Raw genomic sequence first — 12365 nt, 5'->3', positions numbered from 1 at the left:
GGTAGTGGAAGGAGATCCTGCATACATAATTCTGTGGAGGAGGAGGTAGTGGAAGGAGATCCTGCATACATAATTCTGTGGAGGAGGAGGTAGAGGAAGGAGATCCTGCATACATAATTCTGTGGAGGAGGAGGTAGTGGAAGGAGATCCACCATACATAATTCTGTAGAGGAGGAGGTAGTGGAAGGAGATCCTGCATACATAATTCTGTGGAGGAGGAGGTAGTGGAAGGAGATCCTCCATACATAATTCTGTGGAGGAGGAGGTAGTGGAAGTCGATCCCCCATACATTATTCTTTGGAGGAGGAGGTAGTGGAAGGAGATCCCCCATACATAATTCTGTGGAGGAGGAGGTAGTGGAAGGAGATCCTCCATACTTAATTCTGTGGAGGAGTAGGTAGAGGAAGGAGATCCTCCATACATAATTCTGTGGAGGAGAGGGTAGTGGAAGGAGATCCTCCATACATAATTCTGTGGAGGAGGAGGTAGTGGAAGGAGATCCTGCATACATAATTCTGTGGAGGAGGAGGTAGTGGAAGGAGATCCCCCATACCTAATTCTGTGGAGGAGTAGGTAGAGGAAGGAGATCCTGCATACATAATTCTGTGAAGGAGGAGGTAGTGGAAGGAGATCCTGCATACATAATTCTGTGGAGGAGGAGGTAGTGGAAGGAGATCCTGCATACATAATTCTGTGGAGGAGGAGGTAGAGGAAGGAGATCCTCCATACATAATTCTGTGGAGGAGGAGGTAGTGGAAGGAGATCCCCCATACCTAATTCTGTGGAGGAGGAGGGTAGTGGAAGGAGATCCTCCATACATAATTCTGTGGAGGAGGACGTAGTGGAAGGAGACCCTGCATATGTTGAAGAAATGTCCAAGCCTGCAAAAAAGAGGGCCCTCTAACTCTTAACTCCCCAGGGAGTGCAAGGTCCCCAAATTCTGTTTAGGCCAAAGCCAGTCAACTGGGTACTTGGTGAGGGGCTCTCCTGTAGAGACACCCCTCACTGTTGGGAAGTGGTTAAAGGCTAATGAACCTCCTCCAACATCAGTGCAGGTCCCAATACCCTGCACCCTCCATCTCTATGAATAAAAAAAAGAATAAAAACAACACATGCAGTGCTAATACCTATGCTATATTAGTGCCAAGTACAGATACAGGCCTTGTAGCCAGTATTACGGGTATTTCTCTCTCTGCTCCTTTTTCATATTTTTCTAAGCACTCTTCATCTATTTTCTTGGAAACAAAATGTATTCTGTACAGAGCTCAATAGCTCAAGCTTGAATACACTGTACATACACAACTGAAATCATTATGGGAAGTGACTCACCCTTCTAATGTCCCTTTCTGAATACATTTTAAGCTTTAACGTGGGTCGTGTTCTGAACGACTGTTGTTCTGAGCAGTCACATGTTTTCTGCGTAGTCTGATCACCCTTCCTGTCTGTGGAGAGTCTTGTTGTCCAACGTTTCTGATTTATATATATATATATATATTTTTTTTACTATATATATTTTTTTAGATTCTGGATTGACACAGGATGTATCTGATCTTCAGAAATCAGGTAATTATAGGAAATCTATTAAAGTGTATGAAATGCTAAAAGCATTTTTTTTTTGGATAGAAAGCAGAAGGATTAGAATCTCTGTGAGTTTATTTATTTGTGGTCTGTGTCCCTAATTGAGGAGTTCCACCCTGTATATCTGTCCATGTGACCATTGTTACTTAGACAGGAAGTGATGAGAAATGTTGTTACAATGTTCAGTCTCTTCATCTTTGTGTTTTCTCTTTCCAGTCACCAACATAACGGATGATCTGAACAAGATACAAGTGATTTTAACTAAAGGTAAACATTTGGCTTTCCTTATTGGGCAGTAGAGTGGCTAAGTGGTTAGCACTCCCACCTAGTAGAACTAGGGTCAACAGGGTTAGAATCTCTGTGAGTTTATTTATTTGCGGTCTGTGTCCCTAATTGAGGAGTTCCACGCTGTATATCTGTCCTTGTGACCATTGTTACTTAGACAGGAAGTGATGAGAAATGTTGTTGCAATGTTCAGTCTCTTCAGCTTTGTGTTTTCTCTTTCCAGTCGCCAACATAATGGATGATCTGAACAAGATAAAACTGATTATAAATAAAGGTAAACATTTGGCGTTCCTTATTGGGCAGCAGAGTGGCTAAGTGGTTGGCACTCCCACCTAGTAGAACTAGGGTCAATGGTTTGAATCCCAACCACGGCACTACCTGCTTGGGTTTCCTCTGGGTACTTCTTACACACTCCAAAAGAATGCTGATAGCTTAATAGGGTTTTGTCTAAATTGGCCCTAGTATGTGTATGAATGTGAGTTAGGGACCATAGATTGTAAGTTCCTTGAGGACAGGGACTGATGTGAAGGTATAATATATGTATAAATGTAAAGCACAGTGTAAATTGACAGCTCTATAGTACCTGAAATAAATTATGAAACAGAAGCCCAGAGTAGTAGCTAGTTCCACCCTCCTTCTCACTCCCTGACCTAATGCAGAGATAATGCTATGTGTGCTGTAAAATCAGGTAGCAAAGGGTTCCCCAATGGGCCTTTATTTATGGAGTCCCACCATGAACCTTTATTTTTGAGGTCCAACCAAGGATTTTTATTTATGGGGTCCATCCATGGACTTTTATTTATGGGGTCCCACCATGAACCTTTATTTAGGAGGTCCAACCAAGGACTTTTATTTATGGTCTTCCTCCATGAATCTTTATTTATGTGGTCCCACCATGGACCTTTTTTATGGAGTCCCACCAAGAACCTTTATTTATGGGGTCCATCCATAGACCTTTATTTATGGTATCCCGACCTGGACCATTATTTAGGGTCCCACCATCAACCTTTATTTTAGATATCCCTCTATGGACCTTTATTTATGGGGGTTCCACCATTGACTGTTATTTAGGGTCCCACCAAGAACCTTTATTTATGGGGTCCATTCATAGACCTTTATTTATGGTATCCCGACCTGGACCATTATTTAGGGTCCCACCATCAACCTTTATTTTAGATATCCCTCTATGGACCTTTATTTATGGGGGTTCCACCATTGACTGTTATTTAGGGTCCCACCATCAATCTTTATTTATGGGGTCCAACTATAACCCTTTATTTACAGGGTCCCATTATGAACCTTTATTCATGGAGTCCCACCATGGACCTTTGTTCATCCTGAGTAAAGTCCAGAGCATTCAGTAAACAAATACTGAAGTTGTATTTTTTCCTCTCCATGCATTGCACTCCTCTATGTTGGTTTAGGTGGCACTGATGAAGCTTTAGGGATGGCAAAACTGATCTCAGTTGCCCAAACTGTGCTTCAAGGTGCCCATTACAATAGAACAGGTAAGTACCTTCACCTGATAATACTTATTGTTACCTGTTATTCAATGTTAAATTTAACTGAAACATTTAATGTCTTCACTGCTCTAATGGAAGGGAGGTCCTCAGACTGAGAAAATCAAGTTAATTAATTGTTCACAGTTATATCAAACACATAAGAGTTTCCCCTTATGTATGTAACATTCCTTTTTACATCAGAGTTCCCCTTTACATCAGGATCCGCAGAGTTCCCCCTTGCACTGTAGAGGGGAATCCCGTAGAGTTCGATGTAAAGGGGATGATGTGAAGGTGGGACTCTGATGACCACAGTGACCCCCCCATAGACTCTGTGTGGCCTGGTTGGTGCTGTCAAACTGACCTCACCTCTCAGATGCAGGGCAGGCTCAGTCAGATGGACCTTGGCTTTGCTCCATCACCCTTTCTCTTCTCCTCTTGACTTTCCCACCCCCCCCTCTTTATATCACCCGCCCCTTCAGTGTAGTTTATCATCTCTAGCGCCTTGTTTGGTGAGATGCTGAAAAACAAGTAACATTTATTCCATACTGTATTTGCGGCTTTGGGCACCATATTGTCGAAGACTAACTCAGATCTGTGTATATGGGCAGACTTCAACAAAATGGCGCCGGTAATAGAGAAATTGGCTTGGTGGGGGGTCGAGCTCCCGGTGACAGAGATCTGAGGGGGAGATGTCCTGTCTAGGCTGGTGTCTGGAGTGTGGCTCTGTGGACATTTTGGAAGATTTTTGTCTTGTCAGGTGTTGTGTGCAGAGTATGGCCGTGTGCTGGCCTATCACCCTCCTTCCTACAGGTGTCACTGCATGCCCATCTTGGCCCACAAACACTATTTGGTCCTGTGGCCCTTCATGGTGGTGGAATGCCAGGGCTTGGTCACAAGTGGACTTTTGTGCCCCCCGGTGGTTCTGCCACTGGAATCCGAAGATATTATTAAACTGTAAAATTCCTCCCTCTCCTAATGTACATCTTGGACCTTTTACTCCATGACATCATTTATAGAGGCCACCTTACACATTGACTATGCCCATTCAAAGTTTAATCAAGTCTCAATCAATGTAGTATGCAGTAACTCATGATTGCACATCCTCACACTGTAAGATAACAGATTGGAGTCTATGTATATAAAAATAATAGAATGTAGAATGTCTTAAGTATGATATTCAGAAAGTTACATTCTGATTGCGTTTGGTATAACCGTTACTCAGCTTCACTTTTTTTCCCAGCATTGTTTTGGGTTTGAGATCTCAGAACTGACTTCATTGTCTTCTCCTCTCTTCCTAGCGAACATCCAGGATTCCTGCACCAGCTGCCCCAGTGGATGGCGACTAATTAAATCCAACTGCTACTATTTCCAGCCCAATGGAGAAACCTGGGAGAAGAGTCGGGAGGAATGTGAAAAGCGTAATGGCATCATGCTGATCCTGAAGGACAAAGCTGAGCTGGTAAGTGTCACACCTACCTCAGTTACCCGCTGTCATTTTGCAGAAAAGTCAGGTCAGGGTTGGCTTTGCAATGTGGCATAGATGTATAAATCTCAGGAATGGATGGACAGAAATACAAATCCTTTAGGCAGGTAAAACAACTTCCATGTACAGTTTGTATTGTGTTTTTTTTTTTTATATATATATTTAACTGTCTGCCAGGATTTTGGCTGACTGGAAACTGTCTGTATAACGGAAGGCGGGGCCACCCGGTGACCCTGCCCCCTATGACGCACGAGGACTTCCCTATGGCTTTCCCCGTGTTGTCAGAGAGGGGCAGGGTAACCCATTTACGCAAATAGGGAAGTCCTCTGCTATATAAGAACTGTTACCTGAACAGAAGCATCACACAGCGGAAGACTCCCATTGAGGCGGATCGTGCACAAAGCAGAGAAGAAGAAGCCGGACGAGAAGACCAGAGGAAGATAGAGGAAGAAGCGGGGGAAGACAAGGTGGAGGAAGAAGAAGAACACTGAAGGAAAACCAGAAGAAAGAAGATGGAAGAAGCGGGGAAAGAAGAAGACAAATAAAGGAATTGTCAAAAACCGTCTATTGTCTTTTTTAACACTTTTTTTTAAATGCTAGGGGTACATTTGTTCACCATTACCAATTCACACGGGGGGGGGGGGGCGGGATCTGGGGCTCCCCTTGTTAAAGGAGGCTTCCATATTCTGATAAGCCCCTCACCCGCAGACCCCCACAACCACCGGCCATGGGTTGTGGGGATGAGGCCCTTCTCCCCATCAACATGGGGACAAGGTGTTTTGGGGGCTACCCCAAAGCACCCTCCCACTGTTGAGGGCATGTGGCCTTTTATGGTTTTTATTTTTATTTTTTTATTTTTTTTATTTTTATTTATATTCTTTAGTGAAGCAGGGGATTCGATTTAAAGCTCAATCATGAGTAAGCCCTGTTGGGTGACACATATTAATGGGTAGGTCCCATGGGTTTTCTTCTTGTATGGAAAGAGTCATTGCAGTTACGTACTGAAACATTTAAATAAATAAAAAATCTGAAATGTGATTGTTCTGCTTAACCACTTAAGGACCAAGCCTCTTTCTGAGATTTGTTGTTTACAAGTTGTTTTTTGCTAGAAAATTACTTAGAACCCCCAAACATTATACATTTTTTTGAACACCCTAGAGAATAAAATGGCGGTCGTTGCAATACTTTCTGTCACACCGTATTTGCACAGCGGTCTTACAAGCGCACTTTTTTTTGAAAAAATAAATTTTTTTGAATTAAAACATAATAAAACAGTAAAGTTAGCCCAATTTTTTTTATAATGTGAAAGATAATGTTACGCCGAGTAAATTGATACCCAACATGTCACGCTTCCAAATTGCGCCTGCTTGTGCAATGTTGACAAACTTTTACCCTTAAAAATCTCCATAGGTGCCGTTTAAAAAATTGTACAGGTTGCATCTTTTAAGTTACAGAGGAGGTCTAGGGCTAGAATTATTACTCTCGCTCTACCGATCGCGGAGATACCTCACATGTGTGGTTTAAACACTGTTTTCATATGCCGGCGCTACTCACATTGCTTCTGCACATGACCTCGTCAGGACGGGCCTGTTTAAAAACATTTTTATTTCCTTATTCATTTTACCTTTTATTTCTTATTTTTACACTGTTTTTGAAAAAAATAAAAATAAAATGGTGTCACTTTTATTCCTATTACAAGGGATGTAAACATGCATGACAGGACCTCTTAAATATGAGATCTGGGGTCAAAAAGACCTCACATCTCATATTTACAGTAAAATGCACTAAAAAATTTTTATCATTTAAAAAAATGAAAAAAGAAAATGTCCCTTTAAGAGCTATGGGCGAAAGTGATGTTTTGACTTAGCTTCCACCCTGCAATGATATGGAGATGGGTGAGGGCCATCTTCCCCTCATTCGTCTCCATTTCAGACCACAAGAAGCAACCCGATCGCCTCCGCCGCTGCCGACGGCCTCCGGCAAGCAGCGGAGGGCGGCAGAGGGCACCGCGGCGAGGCGCGGGGCCCTCTCCCGCTGCCGATAAAAGTAATCTCGTGGCGAAACCGCCGCAGAGACCACTTTTATCTTAAACCGGACCGCTCACTGAAGAAGAGGATACCAGGGGGTTCATAACAATGATAATCCTCTTCAAACAGCCGACGTATAACGACGGTGGGCAGTCCAGAAGTGGTTAAAATTACTCTTTAGTACTATTCGTTATAGTGATATATGATTCCTCTACTTCATTTTATTTTATTTTTATTATTTATTTTTTATTTTTATTTTTATTTTTTTTGTGGTTGAACTGGATGGACTTGTGTCTTTTTTCAACCTGACTAACTATGTAACTATTCTAGTGTTATATAGTGTGTGCTATATATTTCTGATGACCGTTTCTTTATTGATCCAGGATTCTCTGCTGCCAACCATAGGAAGTGGGAGATACTGGTTAGGACTGAAGAGGGACAGAGAAAATATCAATAATTGGCTGTGGGCAGATGGGAGCAGCCTTTCATTCAGGTGAGGTCTTCCAGGTGTGATAGAAACACTACATAGGACACCATTATCCAAATCCAAAGACATGCAGGTAGGTTAATTGGCTTCTGTCCAAAATTGGCCCTAGTATATGAATGGGGACCTTAGATTGTGGGCTCCTTGAGGGTAGGGACTGATGTGAGTGAGCAATGTACAGGGATAAGGACAATTGTAGACACTCACTCAGGTTGAACTGGATGGACTGGTGTCTTTATTCAACGTTACTAACTATGAAACATTAACATCGTAAATAACGCCTTCCGCTGGATTATAGACTTCTCCATGCTTTGTTCCAAGAGAGTCACCAGGCCCCTCCTGGAATCCAGCTCCTTCCCCCATCAGAGTCTCCATCCCCGCCTCTCATTCCTGAGCAGCTTCCATCTACTTCCAGAAAGGACAGCTTGAGATCCAGCCCCAGGCATCCATTAGTAAGCACATATTAGGCAATAAACATGTTGGGAAGTCACCTTCTAGGAGCACCTCGAGAGAGTTACCAGCCAAGACATTCACCAATGACCAGTGGGGGCTGATGCTGCCTGCGGGCCTTGGGGCATACTGTATTCCTGGGCCCCACACACTTACAGAAAGTAGCATCTCCTTCCCAGCCGATGCTGTGGCCTGTTCCTACTTGCCCCAACATATGACTATGAAGTCATTTTGATCAAGTTGTGCATCGCGCACACTTGTTCCACCACCTTGTACTTGCCTCCACTCACTGAACCAGGTTGTATTCTGCCCAAAGACACAGAGAACATCTCCCATACTTTACATTGCAAGACCTTGCACATTGTGACTTTCAGGCTTGATCCGTAGGGGTGCTCTGTAACACAGTAAGTTCCAACATGGAGACCCTACCACTAAGTGGGGAAGACGAAGTACTAAACTGTCCCCTCACTACCAGAGGCCCCATCACCAGTCAACGCTTCCTCTGTCGGCAGGCTGCTTCTCCTTCTTACGCACACTTCTTTCTTTGCAGGGATGAGAAACAGAGAGATTGTTCCCTCCGTACAGAGCTCTGTGTGGATTGTCAGCACAGAGCTCTGGACTGTGATTGGACACAGGCAATAAGCAGGTCCCGGTGTCCTATCATATACAGTCCCCCATCGGATAGTGTAGCGCAGTACACAGCACACACATATTCCGAAAATAGCCGAAGATGAACGGCGCCTGCGCTGTGAGTCCAGGTTCTAGCCCCACCATCCAAGTGGACATAGAGTTGGAATATAAAAGAGCCGAGCGCAGTGAAGCCTAACCCGAAGCGTGGCGAGCGAAGCAAGCCCGCGAGGGGCCCTCTCATTTTCCCAGTCCTATGTCCGCTTGGATGGTGGGGCTACCACCTCCACTCACGGCGCAGGCGCCGTTCATCTTCATAGATTTTCCGAAGCATCTTCTGCTCTGTACTGCGCATGCGCAGTACGGGGCGGACACTAAATGATGGCCGGACTGAATATGCCAAAACACCGGCTCGGACTTGCTGACAGACTTCCTTTGTGTACAATCGCAGTGGATGATGGGTGGAGGGTGTGCGCTCCCTAAACTCGGGATGTTGGCAGTGATGTACCAGGTCGTTGCTTTGGCTACAGTGGCCCCCCCTAGTCCGCAGTACAATGCGGGCGGGCATTAAGTGGTTAAAGTGGAAGTCTACCAAGACTTTTTTTGATTTTGAATAAAACATTGGTTCTGAATCATCCCAGAAGACTCTTGAGATCCCATAACAACCATAATGAGGCCATTACAAAGCTACTGAAGAGATTTTGGTTGATCTTGCTGTGTTCGCTTAGGTCTAAAATATTTTTTAAGTCAAGTCAATGAGTAATTTGGAGGCAGATTTGTTGATTTTAGTAGCAATTAAAAAATATATTCTTGAAGGGTATTGTTCCTGTTTTCACAGTCCCTGGAATACGGGAGAACCCAATAATGACAAAGGCAGAGAACATTGTGCAGAGATCCTGGGAGGATTACAATCAATGAATGACCGCAACTGTGAGGACAAGATTGGCTACATATGTGAAAAAGCATGGATCTGCTGAGATACACAGCCCACTATGCCATACCTGTGAAAAAGATCCAAATAAAAGCATATCTCACCTGTTCATTGTCTGTCCCTTCCTGTCTGTGGCTTGCCATAATAGTAATAGGTAGACATGTGCATTCATTTTCGTCCGAATTTCAGGTATTTTTGTTTTCGTTTTGACAAACGATAACGAAAGCACAGACTCCGAAAAACGAAAGATCCGACATAAATAAATGACCCTCCTGAACCGTACCAGGCCACATGCTGGAATCTTTTTTTTATTTTATTTTATTTTTAATAAAGCAATTTTTCAAAAGTGTGTTTGTCTTATTTAACTATTTTTTACACTTTCTTTGTGAAATGGTAGGGGTACTTTTGTACCCCCTTACCATTTCAAACAGGAGGGGCAGGATCTGGGGGTCCCCTTGTTAAAGGGGGCTTCCAGATTCTGATAAGCCCCCCGCCCGCAGACTCTCACAACCACCAGCCAGGGTTGTGGGGATGAGGCCCTTCTCCACATCAACATGGGGACAAGGTGCTTTGAGGGGTCACAGACCCCCAAAACATCCTCCCAATGTTGAGGGCATGTGGCCTGGTACGGTTCAGGAGGGAGGGGGGGGCGCTCTCTCGTCCCCCCCTCTTTTCCTGCGGCCTGCCAGGTTGTGTGCTCGGATAAAGGGTCTGGTATGGATATTTAGGGGGAACCCCACGTCAATGTTTTTTTTTTTAAATTGACGCAGGGTTCCCCTTAATATCCATACCAGACCTGAAGGGCCTGGTAATTGAATTTGGGGGACCCCCACGCTTTTTTATTGATTTTTTTTTATTATTATTTTTATTTATTTTTTATATTTTTACCAATGACTTTCAATAATTGTTCTCTGTATTACGGAGCCGACAATTCATAATAGCTGCGAGTGATTTTAAAGGACTTTTTTTCCTGCATAAAAGACACTTTGTGCAGGGACAGTTCTAAGCACCAGAAACATGAGCCCCTTCACAGGCATACTATAGACTCAGCAATGGAGTCTTGCGTGGTGAACATGCATACTGGCCAACGATGGTTGAGTGAATTACTTATTGTTTTCTTCAAAACGATTGTACCTGCTAATTCCAGGTCTTCCTGAAGCTCTCCACAAGCTCTTGGGCAACTCTTCTGATAATTCTGTTCACTCCTCTTGCGAGGAGCACCTGGTCGTGGCCGGTTTATGGTGAAAATGATGTTTTTCCACTTGCGAATTATGGACCCAACAGTGCTCACTGGAACATTCAGAAGTCCTTCTGTAACCAATGGCATCAGTATGTTTTGCAACAATAAATTTGCGAATGTCTTGATAGAATCTTTTATCCATCATGAGATGTTTCTTGTGTGACACCTTGGTAATGAGATACCTTTTTTTAGGTCATCAGTTGAGACTGAACCACCAGATATTAATTTACACTGACAAGGGGCAGGATTGCTTTCTAATTGCTGATAGATTTCAGCTGGTGTCTTGGCTTTCAATGCCTTTTTGCACCTCAATTTCTTCATGTGTTCAATACTTTTTCCATTTTATTACACATGATTTAATTTCTGAACTTATTTGTTTTTGGTGTCTTTGTATGTTTGGATTGCATGGCTTGTTACCGACGTGCAGTGATCATTTCATGTCAATGGCATCTTTACTAATATATGTAGCTACAAAAATGGTGACTTGTTCAATACTTATTTTACCCGCTCTATCTATCTATCTATCTATCTATCTATCTATCTATCTATCTATCTATCTATCTATCTATCTATCTATCTATCTCTCTCTCTCTCTCTCTCTCTCTCTCTCTCTCTCTCTCTCTCTCTCTCTCTCTCTCTCTCTCTCTCTCTCTCTCTCTCTCTCTCTCTCTCTCTCTCTCTCTATATATATATATATATACCGTATATACTCGAGTATAAGCCGAGATTTTCAGCCTCTTTTTTGAGGCTGAAAGTGCCCCCTCGGCTTATACTCGAGTCACCGCTGTCTGACTGCTCGATCAGCGTATCGAGCAGACAGACGGCGGACATTAAAATTCAAAAGCCGCGCCTCCTTCTCCGCCTCCGCCTGTGATAGGCGGAACACTGAATTTCCCAGCAGTCAGTGTTCCGCCTATCACGGACATCCTCTCATCCTCGTACTACGGACGAGGATGAGACGATGTCCGTGATAGGCGGAACACAGGCTGCTGGGAAATTGAGTGTTCCGCCTATCACAGGCGGAGGCGGAGGCGCGGCTTTTGAATTGTAGAATGGCCGCCGAGAAGAGCGGCGATCCTGGAGCGGCGATCCATCGGCACGACACGGGACGGAGGAGGCACGGGACGGAGGAGGCACGGGACGGAGGAGGCACGGGACGGAGGAGGCACGGGACGGAGGAGGCTCGGGACGGAGGAGGCTCGGGACACAGGTAGGCTGGACACACACACAAGGCTGCACGGACACACACACAGGGATGGATGGATGGACACACACACACACACACACACACACACACACACACACACACACAGGGATGGATGGATGGATACACACACACACACACACACAGGGATGGATGGATGGATGGATGGATACACACACACACACACACACACACACACACACAGGGATGGATGGATGGATGGATGGATACACACACAGGGATGGATGGACGGACACACACACAGGGATGGATGGATGGATGGACACACACACAGGGATGGATGGACGGACACACACACAGGGATGGACGGACACACAGGGATGGACAGCCATGTCTCACCCTCGGCTTATACACGAGTCAATAAGTTTTCCAGTTTTTTGGGGGTAAATTGGGGGCCTCGGCTTATATTCGGGTCGGCCTATACTCGAGTATATACGGTATATATATATATATATATATATATATATATATTGTAGACATGTCACTGGAGAAGTGGTTGAGGGGGTGTACATCTCACCTAGGTTGCTACACAG

General features: G+C 44.2%; 1 protein-coding gene across 1 annotated transcript in view; it reads left to right on the top strand.

Annotated features, from left to right (window-relative positions):
• Nucleotides 1-9476, top strand: part of LOC143961994 (C-type lectin domain family 4 member K-like) — a 56955-nt gene extending 47479 nt beyond the window's left edge. Inside the window, exons 5-10 of the mRNA XM_077471336.1 lie at nt 1522-1563; nt 1795-1845; nt 2087-2137; nt 4664-4824; nt 7259-7368; nt 9275-9476. Coding sequence (XP_077327462.1) covers nt 1522-1563; nt 1795-1845; nt 2087-2137; nt 4664-4824; nt 7259-7368; nt 9275-9413 — 554 coding nt within the window. The 3' untranslated portion in view covers nt 9414-9476. The remainder of the gene's footprint in view (nt 1-1521; nt 1564-1794; nt 1846-2086; nt 2138-4663; nt 4825-7258; nt 7369-9274) is intronic.
• Nucleotides 9477-12365: the final 2889 nt, after the last annotated feature.

Source organism: Lithobates pipiens, unplaced genomic scaffold (assembly GCF_037356315.1).
Source record: "Lithobates pipiens isolate NorthernLeopardFrog02 unplaced genomic scaffold, aLitPip1_a1.2 Scaffold_8, whole genome shotgun sequence".
In the NCBI taxonomy this organism is placed as follows: Eukaryota; Metazoa; Chordata; class Amphibia; order Anura; family Ranidae; genus Lithobates; species Lithobates pipiens.
This window is presented reverse-complemented; position numbering and strand designations above follow the sequence as displayed.